This window comes from Tursiops truncatus, chromosome 6 (genome assembly GCF_011762595.2).
Source record: "Tursiops truncatus isolate mTurTru1 chromosome 6, mTurTru1.mat.Y, whole genome shotgun sequence".
NCBI classification, from domain to species: domain Eukaryota; kingdom Metazoa; phylum Chordata; class Mammalia; order Artiodactyla; family Delphinidae; genus Tursiops; species Tursiops truncatus.
This window is the reverse complement of record NC_047039.1, coordinates 61926191-61945615: the sequence shown is the minus strand read 5'-3', so window position 1 is coordinate 61945615 and position 19425 is coordinate 61926191. Positions and strand designations below refer to the sequence as shown.

Here is a 19425-nt window from a genome sequence, read left to right as displayed (position 1 = left end):
GCTTCTTGCATACAGTAAAATTAAATGAGCCTCAGTTTCCGTATCAGTAGATAATGATATAATTGCCAAATGAGATCTTGCACATAAAGTGCTTATTGATGAACAATTTACAAGTTCAATAAATATTCATCAGAAGGATAAGTGGGGACTGTTAGTAGTAACAAACTTTACATGAATGACTATACTTAATAATTACTGAATGTGATTATTTATGATTCTCCCATCTTCAATGGAAAATATATTTACAGCAAGGACTTGCTGCAGTGGTAGTGAACATTAAATACCTCAGTGCCAAGATTCCTTGTTTGTCTCCTAAAAGCCAAATGCAGATACATGATCATCCTACCGCTAAAGACTCCTACCCTCCTGCCACCCTCAGCTGCCTCAGAGCAATTTACCAGCCCTAGACGCTTATCTCTGTAATGACCCCAGGGAATTTATGGCCAGGAGAGGAATTGTAAACTATTAACATCAATCACAGTTGGAAACCACAGGCCTGGAGGGACAAAGAAATGGAAGCCAAACTTGCCCAATTGCCAGGCTTCATTCTTCTCCAAAACAGCCTTATTCTTAAAGAAATATTTTCTAAAGAAATATTTTCTCTAGTGCATATAGTATAATAATGATAATAATTATTATTTTATCCTATCACTTGGATATTTCCGGTTATAAAGTCCTTTATTTCCACTTGAACCTCAAAAAAATCTTTGAGGTAGTCTATTATTATTTCCATTTTGCAGATGAAGAAACTGAGGTTCAGTGAAGTTCAGTCACACACACTGAAGTGCCAAAGCAGCCTGTATTCAAATCCCTATTTCCCACCTTTAAATATAAGGTTCATTCCACTAATCTATGAAACTATATTAAGAAAGGTCTTCAAATGACAAAGGTTCTTGTCCTCACTCCTTAGGAACACGCATGCTTTCACATCTGTCTACAGCCAACTAGCCTTGCTGTCCCATCTTTCCAATGGCCTCTATTTTCCTCTCCTCAGTGCCACAAAGGTTTCTTCTTTCACAGAATCCAATTCCTATGAAAAGACCATTCACAGAGGCAGAAAGTGGCACATTTCCTCACTTATTTAGGACATACTCAAGTGTGATTTTCCCCTTAAATTTTATTACATGTGCACGTTTCTCTTTGGGTTATATTACCTCTTGAAGGACGGAATTCTTATAAGAACAAAGACAAGAGGACTGGTTTCTTGTCCTGGTTTCTATATTATCGTGGATACATTATCTATCCTTTATGGACTTCGGTTTTCTCATCAAGAGGATGAGGTGCGCTAGGTGACCTCCCCCTTCCAGCTCTAACTTCTATGATTCTGTGAATTCTCTTTTAGTTGTGATGGACATATTCTATATGCAACCATTGATTGTTATGTATTTGTTGAAGGAATGATATATGCAGTTTAATACTTTGAGAATGGCTACTGGGATCAAACACAGCCAAGCACATTGTCAAGCACACTTGGCTCTATTCCACCACTTTTGCTACTAGGATTTGGAAGACTAGCTGACATACATGTGCCAACACTCTCTGAGTGCTTCTTTTAAATATTAGAAATAAACTGCTGCAAACATTTTTACTTAGTTTGTAAAGCTGAAAATTACTCATCTCCTTTTTGCTCTATAATAACCTAATTTATTTATTGTTTAAATTAGGGTAAGCAAATTAGTCCATAAGTGAATTTCCTTGAAAACTGAAGACTACCTCATTTAAGTGCAGAAGTTATTTTCACATGAAATATTTTCAACAGAAGGTATTAAAAGAAACCAACTATTACACATTCTCCTGTTTCCTTAACCAGGGTAGTTAACCTCTTCTTGATTACCTATAATGTCATCAACATGCCAAATAGTTATTACACTGTGTTAGACTAGATTTTAGCCACTATAGTGATACTTAAAGGGCCTACTGGAATGCCTAGGTCTATGTGTCCTTCCACTGAATGTATACAGACTGCTGAGCTGAGTAACCCAAAAGTGAATCGAAGACCCTAGTCTACTTATATTTCCTCCTGCCAGCTGTTATATCTCATGATTGCCTATGAATCAAGTGGGCTCTAATCTGCTCCTTTATTTTAGGTAAATGACTTGAGGATGGCTTCATCTTTTCAATTAAGCTAAACTAAGGGCTCTGTGACATCTGTTTTACAGTCAGAAGCTGTTTCCATTTATTTCCAGACTCATGGTTATGTTCCCATATGGTGGTGTTGCTGGGAATCTGATTTGTAGATAAGGGGAAATTTCCTCTACTACCCTATCAAAGCTTCAAATGAGACATCGTATGTAAAGGAGCTCTAAAAATTATAAAGCTATGCAAAACAATAACCATCATTAATGCTACAACTACAATGATTCCAAACTTATCAGAAAAAATGTACAAATTTTTATTTGATAAAATAATCACTGCATATAATTGAATTTTCTTACTACAGGAACAGGTGAAGCATGTACATTTATACTATGGAAGATGTGCACATATAGATGTATACAAAAAACCTTGAGGCATTTAAACAATTTGAATATTCCAAAATATTAAATACTAGTATAAAATATTTTAAACCTTTCAAATGTCACTTGTACTTTAACAGGAGAATGGCAGGCTCTTCTTATGTGAAATTTAATATATTCAGTAGAATCATTTGAGTTTTGGAATCACCTTATTTTATAAGCCATAAAACAAACAGTACAATGAGTCCCTTTTTCATCGTTTTCAACAAATACTCTTAACCCTTGAATCCAGACTCAGGAAGAGACACTTTTCCTCTCCTGTCCAAGTGTTTCCTCTAAATGCGGTAACGGGCTTCACTTAAGGCCTATCAATGTTGCCAGTGATATAATCCTTCAAAGAGACAACAGAAACCTCCCTCTGTCCTAATCCCAGTGAGGGGTTGGTGAAGTTGATAACACTAACAATTCAAGCAGTTATCCAAGACACCATTCCAAGAGCAACTGTCCATAATCCAAAATTGTACCATTAAAAAACAACAACAACAAATTAAAGGAAGTTTCAGTACTTTGGTTCTCTAACATTCTTATTTCATAAGAAAGCTAACACTATAAGAAACTAAAGTCGGTACAATTTATGAATATTACCGAGAATTTTATATCACTTTTTAAATACAACCATATTATGTCTAATTCTAAAAGCAATAATTACTATACTTATATTGCAGGGTTTTCATGGCTCATCAATCTTTATCGCCCTGAAATCTGTTTCATAAGGAGACCTTTGTAATTCCTTGGTCTTGCTTACCTAACCCAGGCTTTGTATAAAGAATGTCTCTTGAAGGTTTCCATTTCCATGAAAACTTGCTAGGATTCTTTGCAGTGAAATCACTGGACGAAGTAAGTTTCAGCTGTCTTGAGTGCAATTTACCAAGGTATTGTTCATATTTAAGTTTGAGTATATATTATTTTTGAATTAATCTTTTTTTTCTTTATTGCACCAACATCTCCAATGTGTAGTACTGCTATGCATGAGCGCAGAGACCACACCAGAAAGTAAAAGCTAGGGTATTGCCACTAACAGGTGGAAACAATAATGGTCTCAGGACAACAACAGTTTATTCCAATTCACACAAACTCTGTCTCCAACTATACAAGGGACTGTTTTATGGCTTTTTTCCCCAGATCCCTTCTTAGTATATTTCACTGACTATACCTCAAAAAACAGGAATCAGCAATTTAAAAAATAAGTTTGAGAAAACATAATAATTTATATAATAGCCAATCTTGAACTGACTCTTCAGTCTTGAATACTCTCACTAGAAATTATGACTGTGTTAAAGCCACTTAACAAGTGTCTTTATTTCCAGTCTCTTCCCACTAAATATGTCTTGCCCCAAATCAAAAAGTAATCTCTCTAGAAAAAATGTGAAAGTGTCATTGTTTTGCTTGGAAGCAAGTCTTTGAAGACTTGCACAGTATCTAAGCACAAAGAACAAACTCATTAGCTTCATATACAACCAAATCCCTTCATCTCTGATCCAAACTACTTTTAAAATCTCATCTCCCATTAAAGTACCCAATCTTCTTCTCAATTCTTCTCCTGCAATATCAACCTCACCAGATCAGAGTGCATTCACCAAAGACGACATGGACCCTCTCGGTGGTGATTTCGTTTACATTCCCTCTGCCTGAATGTTCCTCTCTTTTTCTGATCCCTCTAATTCCCTACTCAAATAGCACTTTCTTTGTGAAACTTCCCAATCCTCCCTCTCCCAGACTTTGCTGAAATAGTTCAGCAAAGTACTCCAATAGTTCCTTGACCAAAGCTTTGTTTTAGCATTTCTTAGGTTGTATTACTTAAAAAAAAAATTCCCATGTGCCTTCTCATCTAATTTCTTAACTCCTCAAAGGTAAGGACCGTGTCTTATCTCTGCACACAGGCCTAGCACATGGTAGAGACTCAATTGGTGCTTGCTGACTAAATAGATAAAGGACTACTGTGTGATATACTTTTTTCTCCAGCAGCTACTTGGAACTAAGGCTTCTGATTAAGCTAGTATGATGTGCAGGAGATCTCACCATGGTGACTCACCATCCCAGATCAATGGCTTAGGGAGACTGATCAATGGATTAGGCCAACTGCACCAGGTGCAGTCCTCCTTTCTCCTACCTAATTTTGCATGTTCAATTGAAAAGAAAAACTGTAGCTACTGTCATGGTTGAGCTATACTGGTAAAGAGGGAAAGATTTTTCACTTTACTCCAAACTGTGATATAAGTCACAGGAGACAGAAGGCCCGTGGCTATGTAGCAGCATTATGGGCTTGTACAAATCATTTAACCTCTCTGGGATTTATCTGAAAAAACAGGGGTCTTCATGCTTTGACTGCCACAAGGCTGAGGGGCCAGACTAGACTGATGTATTTTTCAATTCTAAGATCTATGATTCTATTCATCCATCCATTCATCCATCCATCCATCCATTCATGAATGCTTAAGATCTCTTATAGCTCTAGTATCTACAATTATACATCTAGAAAAGCTGGAGTCAAAGAAAATGTAAGATGTCCCAAACATTCTGCAAGAATTTATACTGTCAAAAAGAATGACCTGCAGGATATGCAGATTAACAAGTAAGAAGCTCATGAATACTGACAAGTTTCTCCAGATGCTCCTTACAGTTTGTGTTTAGTTTCCTTATCTGAATAGTTTGGGATGTCACATTTACTTAAAGGCGACAAACACGCTGTCTGACAAGTAATTGTGAAAGATTTGGAAAATAGAATGAAATTCTAAATCATATTTGAGAACTGTCTGTAGTGAAAGTATACCAGCAATAGCGACATTCTTGCACACTTAGGTATTTGTTCTGCTTGTTCAGAAATAAGGAGATAGAACATCTAAAGAAATACATAGCTTTGACATGTCAATGATAATTCCAGAGTCTACCTTTGTTTCTGTTGCATGGGTTGTTGTCTCATAGCCATATACTGCATGTCTTCTTGCAGACGATTAAGAGGGGAATCTGGCTTGACACGAATCCCATAGTAATGGTACTTGGAGTTTCCTCTTCATAAAAGAACAATAAACAGAGACACAAAAAGTCAGTCAAGTCAATATTAATCATACAGGATGTCCATTTAATTTCATATTTGGAAAAATTAGATAAAGGCAAAATATTGATGTTATATATTTATGATTTACCTGTTCTGGACACCTGTATATTTTTATGGTGGCTACATTTGAAGAATCAAATTAAGATTCTGAATCAATCAATTCAAGGCCCTAAGAAAAATTTTTCCTTATAAACTTTTGCTTAAATATTAGTCAGAATCCATTTGCTCGATTTAAGTTACATTTTATTTTCAACTTTATATTTTAACTATAATTTAGAAGATTAGATTAACAGGATATTCATTAACAGGATAAAGGGTTGCACACTAACTAGGAATTTATTATCAAATGGTTATGCAGAACAAAGAGAAAAAAATCTTAATTCTACTGTCTTGGAGAAGTCCTGTATTTTTCTAATTCTATTACTGCAGGGATGATTAAGATAACTTCACTGATACAAGATGTTGTGAAGTCTATTATTTAATATTTTGAAACCTAAAAAAGAAGCAGGCATTTAATCTACTGATTTCAAAGCATATTTTATTAGTCTCTGTTTTTGTGGATTCATATCAGTTTTTCAAGCTGAATAAGATGTGTCACAACAGACATGGGGAAATTTCTCGGTGAAAATGGCAAATTTCCACCTAGATAAAAAATGTCACAACTTCCTCATGTTCATGAGAAAGACCATATTTGTTATTAGAAATGACAAAGTTTTACTCTGAATGAAATTTGCAAATTCTTGCAAAAATAACATTTTAAACATGTAAATTTTTGCAAAGAGAAAATAGTAGTTTTTCTCAAGTCTATATATAGCAAGACATCCGTGTTCTTTCCAACTTTTTCTTTCATTTACAAGAAGAAATGCAAGTGGAGTGTGGATTCAATATTTTATATAAAAATAAAACAGAATTTTACTTCCAAGATTGAAGAACACACGTTAGATGAATCCTATATATTTGAAAAGACATTAAAATCTATTATATAAATAATATTGCTAGTTTAAAAAACATAGGGCATTTGAATACCTACATAGTTTCAGCAAAATAAACCAGTATGAAAACTTAATGCCTTCCACTTGCAGACATTAGATCTTGCCTCCAAGATCCACTGTAGAATACAGCAAAAAACAAAAACAAAAAATACCAGAAACTGTTCCCATACAAACTGGAGAACAGGAGGGAGTAGCCAATGACAAAGATACAAAGTAAAATCACATCTCTCTTGTGAGACCCCAAAATACACGAAGTACCTAGTTTCTCTCCAGTTTCCTATAAATTGGAATCTTGGATGGGTTGGAGGAGAGGCGGTTCTTTCTATTCCACTGAAGATGGTTGGGGGAAATCAGTATGTTCCATGGTCTTCTTTGTTTAAACTTAATTTGGAGATGGGATGTAACAAAAGCTACCTTTTGATTTACCTTTGTTTAGAAACATGGTGATATTACTTATCTTTTACTTAGCTCCAGAAACTTGAGCAGAAGTTTGGTTCTGGTTTTAATGAATTCACCAGATAATCTTATCGATGGATAAATAACAGTTTATGGTTTACTTAAAAAAAAAAATCTCAGTTGGTTTCCTCATGATTTATACTGCTTTTCTTTCTGTTCCCTGGGTGAGGAGTAGAATGAATGCTAACACAGTTTCCATGGTAGAAAGAACCTCTGGCACTTCACCCCTATCATTGTCAGTTTTTCTACATTAGAGTTCTGCTAGCTTCATAACACAGTATTTGTTCAAACTTTCTCCCTAGGATTTCTTTTCTCCTTATTCTTCTAGGCTTTGTTTTCCATCTCTAATTACAAGACTACATACAATTTTAAAAGGAACAGGATACACAATTGCTACATAGTGAGAGGGGGAAGTAAAGAACATCAGAAAGAAAAAGCTGCAATATTGCAATATGTACTTATAGAGTATAGAGTATGGATTCTACTCATTCACAAACCCAAACAACCCCAGTTTTGTCCGTTTCTATTTTAAAGATGTGTTTCAAGGTTTGAATGGAGCCTCAAAATAGGATCCATTGAAATCCCTTTCAGTAACAAAACGGGCACAACAATACAGCTATTACAATGCTGAATAAAGTCCAGAGATTCAAAATATTGGCACAGTATGCATAACTACTGAGCCATCAGCTAGGATATAGTAGGTTAGGTCCCCAAATAATGATTTTCCTGGTTCTAGGGAAAAAAATACTAGCGAAACAAGGTTTTTTCAAGGAACTGGGAGCTAGTTCCTTTACTCCAAATAAACAATCATATTCTTCAGTTTAAAATATACTATCCTTTCAAGTACAGATAGAAGAAAATACATTTATGAGAGAACCGAACCTCCAGCAATCTGAAAGCTGTACAATCACTTAATATTCACACTTTGACTACATATAGACCTTGTAAATATCATAAAATGGCCACACTCCTTTTTTTTTGTATAAATTTATAGTGAAGTCAATTACTGAGGCTGTTTATTTTATTAAGAATATTTAAAAAGCTTTACTAGAATACTATGAGGCTGTGACTTATAACTCATTAAAGGTATATCATCTGTCATATACAGTATAGGATCTTTATTTTTATACTTCTAAATATGGATTTTATAAGATTTAGGAAATCAAAAACATCCATATCATTCTGCTCAGCTATTCAAAATATTTGTTATGATAACTTGTAAAAATTATAGCAAGGCAAAAATGAAGCTCTATAGTTCTAAGTATTATTTTCAGCATATTTTGATTAGTAAAAACACTCATATCTATTTACAAAGGAAGGAAACAGAGAAAGTAAGTCTTCTTCACATTACTAGTTTCTCTGCAATGGAACTATACTATATTTTTACTTCCATAGATGCATGGCTTCACAATCAAGAGTTTTAAAAAGGCCAATAAGAAGTTAAAAAGGACCAGGTCATTAACTGAGAGCTTCAAACACCTCAAATCTGCAAGTTCACTAAATTATTTTTAATTGGTCTCCAGAAATGAAATGAAAAACTCAGCTTTAATTTTTACTCTATTCAAATAGAGGAGTTTTTTATAAAGACATTTCAATGTAATTTTGCAAGTCAAGAGATACACAGTTTTCCACTTAACTTTGTCACTTTACTCATCATCTTTAGTACAGTTATTCTTCAAAAGAGAAGATAGTGATATATACTAATTTTTAAAGTATCATATATAAATCTTCCATTAATAGCTTGGTCTGCTCATTTCTATGTGATTTGAGAATCAGTTTTTCTCAAAGCTTTGTTTACTCTGTTGATGTTTAGTAGGACAATGCATCATACTAGAATGGCAGTTTTCAGTGAATAATGACCTTTCCTTTTCCTGGGGGATTTTATAAACTGAGCTTTCTTTAGTTTTTCTTTATATGTTATCTGTAATCAAGTACTTTTGCCCAAACAATATACTGAACTATATTGTTTAAAGCTATAGTTTAAAAAAGAGAGATTAGTTTATGATATTATTTTTAGTACTAACCTGGTTCCCAATCTCCTGGTTCGTAGCCCCATAAAAATTGACCTTATAAGTTTTCCAAAAGAAGCAGCATTGACTGGGTCCAGTTTGTGTTCCTGACAGTGTCGTAGGTAGTGGTTGTAAAGAGTGCTTCTGGGAAGGCTCACTCCTTCTGCTGTCTCGTAATTGTCCAACAGCCACTGGAGCTAGTATAAACAAGACAGGGTAAACACAGAGAAACCAAATCATTCACCAAAATGTCTCTAAGACACTGCAACTGTAATACACAGAAACACTCAGAAGATCTTCCTCAAGCCATGTAATAGGTAAACTGTTGTAATTCAGAGGACTGTGTAATCTGACTTTGAAAACTCTCAGAAGTGTAAATAGCTGACCGTCATTTATTGACCACAGACCATGTCCATTCCTTCAAACATTCAAGGACATATAAAGACATACTAATTTTCCTTGTATTGATTGCTATTTTGGAGACAAATACCTTTTCAAGGAACTCAAATAATACCATTAACTGGTTATAAATATAATTTATAATTGTACAGAAAAAAAACATGTTACCAAGCCTGGCAGCATGGCACATAATATGTCGTTAGTGTTGGTTTGTTACAACACATGAACAGCAGGCTGCCTTGTATAATTATTTACACTAAGGTTCTATTCATTTTTATAGAATTCTAATTTATTTATCCAATTTACTTATACAAGATAATACAATAATGGTATTATCCACTGGGACAAATTCTACAAGCAGTAAGGAAAAATTTCAGTCTCTTTTTCCCCAGAAAGAAAAAACTCCCTAGAGACTGGTTTAAAAAAATATGTGTAATGAAAAGGAATAATTTACTACAATCATTTGAGTTTTTCTACCTCAAAGCTATGTTTTTTCATAATTTTGGAAGACATACTACAATGGTAGTTGGTAAAGCAATGTTTTCTCAATCTATAGTTCACATTTTAAAGTTTTATGTTGTCCCGTCTGAATTTTTAAAAAATAATCTGTAAAGTACATAATGTGCAGGAAATTTTTAGAAAAATCTAATTTATGTATATAGTACTGAGTTTCAACATTAGAAAAATCAAATTATCAATCTGTTCATTATTTATTTATAAAAGGAGAACTGAAATAGGTTTAAATGACTTTCTTAAGGCCATACATACACCATCTCAGTGCTTGATCTGGTTTCCAACACACTTTCCTGATTATTTGCATACCAGTTATTATTTCTACAAAAGCAGCATATATGTCACATTACTTGTCTCAACCAAATTTCCATGCCATATATAGAAGGTGTGATAAAAAGGTGATATTCTACATGCAATTCAAGTTAAATGTAAGTTATGGAAGGAAAAGAATTCCTTTACTGAGCATCAACTATCAGTCAGGCAATGTGCTAGGCTCCTATGGATGTAAAAATGAATGTGACCTCACTCCTGTCCTCCAGGAATTTACAGTCACATACTAAAAATGATAATAAGAACACTCAAACTAAAGCATTTCTCCATTTTGCTTACATGTTTTAAGATTTGTGATCAAGCTTAGAACCTACACTTTCAGACTCTTAATAAGAAAATCCATTAAAAATATTGTCAGAATTATTTTCTTTAACCGTGACAGCTGAATTTTCCAGAACAATTTTAATTTCAAATATTCCTACATGATATTTATGTAATCAAACATGTCATTAACCTATACTTGATGTTGGCTTAGAAAACATGGCCACCAAGCCTATAAGACAGAGCAGAGTAGTTTTAAAAATAAAAATAAAATTAACGTTCTGGTCAGGAAGCCTTTAGGTTCTCTATGAACCACATACACATATGAATACATTTAAATATACCTATTGCCTCTGAACATATACAACGCTCCCCTATGAAATTTTTAAAAGATTACACAAAATAAACATTCATTTTTATAATGACCAAAAAATTTACAGGTCAAAAAAAATTCTTTTCATATGAATCATCTGTAACCTTACTGTCAGTAAACAAGTTTTCCAGAGGCATTCACACATGATTTCTGAGTACTCTACATGACACATAGAATAAGTTCACATATACATATTCATTTAGTGTAAACAGAGGTGGTAAACTGATGGGAAAATCCAGTTATAAAGGCTCAGACTAGTATTCTGCCTACAACAGTGGGTCAGTATGTCTCTAGTGTTCCTTTTGAAATTTTAAGACTTTGTTGATTATGAAACAACTGACAGAGACAACACATAAAATGTGGCAAAGCAAACCTGCCTCACATATTTCATCCACGTGCCTCAGTAAGATGACTGGGATCTGAAAGCATTGTTTCCTCATTTGAATGGTGTTAGGGCAGCTCTAGTGAACCATACTGCACACAAATGATGGCTCTTGTTTTGTGTACATATACTAGATAGAGCCTTCCATTGGCATTCTAAATATATAAAGAATATAGAAATAAAGAATATTGAAATACAGAATATAGAAAGGAATATTCTATGAGGAATTTAATCCCTTGAGATCAAGGAATATTTTTTAAAAACACCATAAAATGGGCAAGCATATAAAACTATAAGTATTTTTTGAAAAACAGTAATATTTTGCAACTGAACTAATGAAGTGCCCACATCTACAAGCATTGAACAATGCCAGTAAGTTAAAAATGTCACAGATATGTTTGTATGTATGTCTATGTATCCTCAAATAATAAGGCATATTGTCAAAGCCAAAATGGTATATTTCTTAACAAAAAATAAAAATCAATAAAAAATCAAATATTTCTTCCTTTGCTAATGAACAGAACATATATCTATATATGAAACGTTAAAGGGCTTTTTTTTTCAGAAATGGAAAAATAATCAATTTCATAATGTGAACTTTATAACCAAAAGTATAGAAATAATAAAATAGATCTGATGTAGAATACTTTTAATAAGATATAAATCAAATGAAAATAATTTGTTTAATTAATCAGATACAACTTAAAAATTTCTGTAAACTGCCTTAACTGTTTACCTTGCAATATTTAATTACTTAAAAGTAAACACAAATATCTAAAAATGAGAGTTTATTAATATCTCATGATCCAGGGCTTCCCTGGTGGCGCAATGGTTGAGAGTCCGTCCTCCTGCCAATACAGGGGACACGGGTTCGTGCCCCGGTCCAGGAAGATCCCACATGCCGCGGAGCGGCTGGGCCCGTGAGCCATGGCCGCCGAGCCTACGCGTTCGGAGCCTCTGCTCCGCAGCGGGAGAGGCCACAACAGTGAGAGGCCCGCGTACCGCAAAAAAATAATAATAATAAAATAAAATAAATAAAAATAATAAAAATAAAATACTCATAAGCCTGAATAATATTACTCAAGCCCCTAGTGAATAACCTGGAGAAAACGAAGCTTTTATTGGATTGGCCACATGGTCCTCTGAAGTGGCTAAGCAAGTCACAGAATCTGGACTGGCTCTTTTGCAAACTGATTGTTCTTCTTACATAATTTTACATTGTTAAAGGTTTTTCTTCATTTCTAATCCAGTTTTTAAAAATCTGAGTTTATCTGTAATATGTATTTGTGTGTCTGTGTGTGTACACACGTGTATACATATTTACATACATATGTATATTATATATATATATATATATATATATAAAATCATTAGTTGGTTTGAAAAATTCCACAAGAGTGGGTATGCAGGTATTCTAGTGACTATCACTTTTACAGTAGCAAAGCTACACTTTGTTCCCTGCCCTTTGCTTGCAGGAGGAGGAACTCTTATTCCTTCCCAGAAGCCTGGAGATCACTTGGGAAGGGCAGGAGGTCAAGCGGAGGTAAAAGCCCTGAAGGATGGAGGTGGCTCTGCTGCAGCCATGACTGCTCCAACTAGGAAGCCTGCCAACAACTGCACACCCAGGAGTAGTGCTCCCACAAATTGACTGTGTAAGTGGAAATTGGTTTAGGAGCTACCAGATAAGATTTTGAGATTTAGCTGGGGATTAATCTGCATTCTACATGCCAGTATTTAACCTTCGAGTTTTGACACGGTGATAAAATTCTGTCAGATCTTTGAGTCTAAAACATAGTATAAGAAAGGATTAATTTTTATTATAAGAGAAACTTGGCAGTTAAGTGTAACCTGAAGGTATACACTCCACGTGCTGCCCCAGGGAAGTTCATGCCTATTAGAAGATATATTGTTTCCTTGGATTTCCTCTTTTATAAAATGTATTTGGACACTAATTCAATACCCTTAACATTTAGTAATTTAGAAATAACTATTGCTATTTCTTTTACTCTTTTATAAGATGTCTTATAAAATATTTGTTTATATTTATGATTTTAAAAGCCCATGAAATACCATAGGAACTTTTAACCTTTATATTTAAAACCTGTTTATTCTACTAATGAACTAATGTAAATTCACGTAAGGGTAGAAACCAAGATAATTGCATCTTTCAACCTTTGCATTTAATCTATATTAATCAGGGTAGATTAAGGAAGATGAACAGTTCCTATTTGTCCCAAAGGGAAATACTGATTGACAAATTAAAAAAATATACATTATTGCATTCCCCAATTAACATCTAAATGTAACATTGGCATTTTCCCCCAGATGGATTATTATCCATTAGGATTCATTTTAAGTTCAGTTCACGGATGATGTGCATTTTGACAGGTCTTATTTCCATCATAACTTATATTTACAGCACAGCCAAGTCAAGAGAAAGTAAGCATAAAACAAGGTTTTGCTTTGAGCTGAATATATTTCAGTAGCTAAAACCAGCAAAAATCATTATTTACTAGATAGTAAAAGGTATATAAAATAAATGCCTAAAGCTTTTTATATACTTTAAATGGAATTTTAAAAATGCACAAGCTGAAAAACATTACGTGAAATTTGGGAACAATTAATTTAAGAATGTTTCTGCATTTAAATTTATAATCTAAAATATCCCAAATTTGATACAATATAACCATTAAATGCCAATTTATATTATTTACAACTGAGAAGAAGTATAAAATAAACTTAAGTCTGCAATGAAGAAAATTAAGATATTCTAATTTGATTTAGGCAGACTACACATCATTTACCCATAACATCTTCACATGCCAAAAAATTTAGAAATAAAAATATTTAAATAAAAAAAACTAAAGGTTGTACACGGGGAAATGATAGCTCGGCCATACATTCTTTCACTCAAATGGTGTGCAGGGAGACCATTGTCTTATCAACAATGCTCACACATACACCTAATTGAAGCATACTTGGTAACAAAGAATACACGTGTGAGTCCCCAAATAAATGCACACATGATTGGCAAAGGTACTTAGAATACTGAAGGCAAAATAAGGTCTGTTCCCTTCTATTACTTGTCTCTTACATTTATTCACTTAGCAAATATTTAGTGAGCACCTACTATGTACCTGGCACTGTTCTAGGCACCAGGGGTGCATCAGTGGATAAAACATATAAAATCTTTACTGTCTTGGAATTTTCACTTGTCAATAAATATTTATTGTCTGCCTATATAATGCTACTACTGGAATAAGTGCCATTATGTTAATAATGTTAATAGAAGGGAACATGGCACTCAGTGTAACTACTCAGTCACAGATGAGGCACTATGTTGGGTATGAAATAGGCAAGTTATACATGCATTTTTGACCTGGATGATAAGAGCATGATGATAAAAATAGACCAGTAGTACAAAATACTCTTAAGAATATGTTGAAAAAGGGATATAAAATTTAATACCTCACTAAATCTTCTAATGTGTAGAAAGAGAGGTGAAAAACAAAGAAATCCAGTTGGATTATACCAACAGGGGATTATTTATTTGATTTTATCCTAATAAGAATTTTCCAAATTATTGTGAATAATCGAATATATAAAGAGAAAATAGAAAATCCATCTATTCCATATTGCAAAATAGAATGACAACAGACTTTCAGCTCAAAAATCATGACTAAGATCCCTCTTCAGAAACTAGTAAGTATGGGACACAAATTATTGATAATTTCTCCTAAATTTTGCCTAATGAAATTGATCCTTTGTAGAAACTGATGTCAGGGAACTATTATCATAAGGTTGAATTTATGTCCACTTCAAAGAATCCCACAAACCTCAAATGATTCTATATTATGTGCTATATAGGAAGGGATAAAGATAACTTAGAGCTTATTAACATTTAAGTTGTTAGCCATATTTAAATTAAAAAAAACCCTCGCCACTAAAATTTTTCTACACAACTGAAAATCATCAATTAGGTTTTAACAGAATTTAAAATACCCTTAGCAGGTGATTATCAACTGGAATGCATGTAGTAGCTTATGCCAGTTGCTTGGATAAATCTAACAAAAATTAGGAGCATCACTAATTTTCCAAGGACAGAAAGACAGCATGATCTTCTAATGGGTTCAGGTGGAAACAAAGCCTGACCGGTCAGCAGAAAACACTGATCCCTTCTCCACTGTTTATAAACATCTTTAGAATCCTTTGTATTTCCAGAGACTTGACTATAAATGTGTTGCTTTTAAATAAACTTAACTGTACCTCAGAGGTGTAATAAAAGTGAATCAAGATATTTAGAGACAGATTATCACTACATTAGCAACATTTATGCCCACTCTGTATATACTGAAATGCCTCTGGGAGTTATAAACAGTATGGAAGAGTTGCCATGCTATGTAATAAAAAGTACAAAGCCATAGAGTAACAAACATGTATCTGTTGTTTATGCAGCTTAATTCACACATTCATTAACATTAAATATTACTTCATGAATTTTACAAGAGAATAACAATGAAAAAAAACATATTTGAAAAGTTTCAAAAAACCAACAAATAAAAATATACAAAAATGTTCTTATATCCACATTATTGTTCATAAAAATACTAATTAAGATGGGTAATTCAAGTTAAAATTAAACACATCACATATTTTACTGAAGTATATATCTCAAATGACAATGAGATGTGAATTGAATATCAAAGCACAACTTCATAGAAGTCTGAAAGTTCAAAAAAGGTAACTGGAAATTTCAGGATTCTTTTTCTTATATCCCTGCACATTTTCAACTAAAAATGAACAACATTTTCCCTTGCCATTTTCAAAACAAAACACCAGATGGTCCTCGCCCCCTCCCCAAAACATACATCCTAAAAGTTGAGAGTAAATCAGTCTCTACACACAACCACAGACTCACGCTAGCACAGCAGGAATATACCTATGAAACATGTAAAAGAGTGATGTACTGCATACAAACTTTCAGAAAGGGGAAAAATCATATTCCTTAAACTTTCAAAAGAAGGGCCAAGGTATATATTGTTTTATAATTTAGAATCTATAATTTTCATCAAAATTGTAGTCATTCTCCAAGTAGGTTAACTTGTTTTTATTTGTCATGATATACTTCCCTTTGAAAAAGAAACAAACCACTTCATCTAAAAATAAATGTGTAAGAACATAAGGAAGTATTTTGTGTTATGTTGGAATATAAAATTTAAATGTTTGAAAATTCAAATATTTAAAAAGCACAGTGAAACATTTTCTATGAGCTAAATGTTTCAGGTTTATTGAAAAAAATAATGATATTTTATTTCACTTGGGTGATCCAATTTTGGACTTTTCAGTCACAAAATATGGGGAAGAATTAAAAATAATAATTTTATCTCCAAATTTAAGAATACACTGTCAGCTGGGAGGAAAAACTCTAATTCTTACTATATTGTTACTGACATTAATTCAGCAGAACTGTCTAGACAGATTTAAATCATAGGTCTATTTACTTTTTCCCATATATTCAGAAATCATAACAAAATAATTTTTAATCATCATTTTCATTGAGTCCCCAAAATTTGTACATTTGATGAAAATGTTTATAGTTTCACAAATTGTCATCATTCTTCTTACACTCACCGGTGTTGTAGTGATGCTGCATCTGATAACAGTTAAAAGCTTTAAAAAATAGTAACAATAATCCTGTTTTATCTGAATTATTGGCAGTTTATGGCTTATCTAGAATCCCGCTTCTTCTTTTGGCCCGGATTCATTTTTCTTTAGGTCTTAGGACCTGAGCTCATCTAGGTAGCTGTTTCCTGCTCATTTTATATAGTCTTACTGGTAAATAAATCATTTCGAACAGTTTATCATTGGGTTTGGCATTAACAATCTTTTTTCCACTTAAAGAATATTACTGGTCATACAAACAGACACGACCATTTCTCTGTCTCAGACTCGAAGATGCAGATTATAAACATTTGTTTCACAGTAAATAAATATCACACTAGAAAAATTTAAATCATCAGTTACTTTTTACCAATATTTGGTAGCTTGTTATTAACTTGGAAATATATCTGTATCAAAACAGTAAAAAAACCTAGTGAAGTAGTATATTGGGGGCTCTATTTTTAGATATTCCACTGTGCAAAATTGCCATTAAGTGATACAGAGATCATAAGGGGCTGAGAAAGGAAGGTTAAGAAGCAAAATAAATAAGTAAATAAATAAAACAAGCATTTAGAAGCAAGCAACACATGCAGAACAAGCAAGAGATTAGTTTACATGAAGAAGAGGCAACTTACATGGCTGTTGAGAAGAGAGCTTCTGTGAGTGGACAGACCGTCAGACTTTTGCAGCGTCTCAATCGCCATTTCAATCTGATAATAGATGTCATTAAAAAAAGGGCTCAAGACAAGATAGTAATAAAAGGCTCACCAGAGAATTTTTGATAGATTCTTTAAAGTTCAATTTCTTCTTCAATGGTGGCTAATGAATAGCTCTCACTAAATGTGTATTTCCTCCTTCCTCCCCCCAATCCCAGAGAATAACATAAAAATAGGCACACTAATAATAAGCTCAATCACAAAAGTAAACCTTTTTGAATATTCCATAATTATATAAGAAGGGAGACCTGAGAAGCAGGAACCCCAGAGGATTGTGCTAGTTAAAATATTCTTGACTTTCGTAGTTCAACATGTGAGACAGTAACCGCTCTCTTTCTAAACAGTCTCCCACCCAAAGAGTATTTAATATTTGTTCCGTTCTGTCACAAAAGAAAACTACTGCAGATTTGTGTTTTATTAATATGCATTAGTATTTTAATGCAAATGTGCAAAAACACCTTCATCAATGTTCAAAAGCTTCTAAATCTATCCATTCTTCTCTAAACCCTGTATTAAAATTTGGAAGTGGAGGGTCATTAGTATGAACACATTTAGATGTAATCATGGTCCCTACATCATAGTTTAGGATGTGGTGGTGAGGCAGAGCTATTAGAAATGATAGCAGAAATGGAATGTAGAAGAGAAGATAATTCAGAGCCAACAAAAAAAGGGACAATCAGAGAAACAGTTTTCTTCCGTGTAATCTCAGCACACCATGAGCAATCATAACACCTTAATTAAGTAGCAGGTGCCAATAATAAATGAGATGCACTCTCGATAACCTCATATTTAAAGATCACTATCTCTCAGCTCCTAGCACGATAGCACTTACTGTAAGATCAGGTTCCAAACACCCTGTATTTGATTACTGGATTCTATTAACAATATTAACTACAGTTAAATTAAAAATCACACTATATAGGAAAGAAATCATTATTTTTATTTTTGCTATCTGATCAAATCAACATCCCTATAAGCAGTTATAAAAAATATTTCATGCTTTCAAATACAGATAACATACTTTACATTGGCTATGAAAATTAATGATGCCTTGAAATTTCAACATACTGCCTCCCCCTACCAAAAAAAAAAAAAAAAGATGGATGGCAAAATCCATAGCAAAGCAAAGTCTTTTTTTTTTCCACCAAGTTTACAACTGCTTTATGGTGGAATACTTTATACACAGAATGTTCAGTCTCAATTATGTCAACATTAAATTTAATTTTCTTAGGAATTAGTAGCTTTAATTTTATGTTATTTCCCCAAGTTACTTGTTCTTCTTCCCTAGAGTTAATAAAATGTAATACAGAAAAGAATGTTAGGTAGAAATTATAGAAAAAATACTCTTAAAGTATATAATAATTCATAAGATGATATAATACAATTTATTATATGATTAACTTTTTTTTAATCACAAAATTAAGTTAATTGGCTTCTGCAACACTCTTTACCAGATGGAGGGTTAATGTAGTTCATCATTATACTTGAAAATAAACTGAAGAAAATGATATTGTACAAACCAAAAAAAAAATTATGGAAAGAGTAATGTAAATGTAATGAGTAAACATTTTACCAAAATGTTAAACTAAAACTATAAAGGACCTCAGTATTACATCTCTTAAAAAGGCATCAATAAGTGCTCTTGTTTTCAGAGAGAAAACATATATCGGGACTTCCCTGGCGGTCCAGTGGTTAAGATTTCGCCTTCCAACACAGGGGATGTGGGTTCGATACCTGGTCCGGGAGCTAAGATCCCACATGC

At 33.3% G+C, this 19425-nt stretch overlaps 1 protein-coding gene across 2 annotated transcripts in view; it reads right to left on the bottom strand.

Annotated features, from left to right (window-relative positions):
- The window catches only part of RFX3 (regulatory factor X3), a 292829-nt gene that overhangs the window by 57380 nt on the left and 216024 nt on the right, over positions 1-19425 (bottom strand). For both annotated transcript variants that reach the window (XM_073806161.1, XM_073806160.1), the window contains 3 exons: positions 17583-17657; positions 9044-9225; positions 5405-5524 (listed from right to left, as the gene is read on the bottom strand). In XM_073806161.1, the coding sequence (XP_073662262.1) occupies positions 5405-5524; positions 9044-9225; positions 17583-17657 (377 nt within the window). The remainder of the gene's footprint in view (positions 1-5404; positions 5525-9043; positions 9226-17582; positions 17658-19425) is intronic.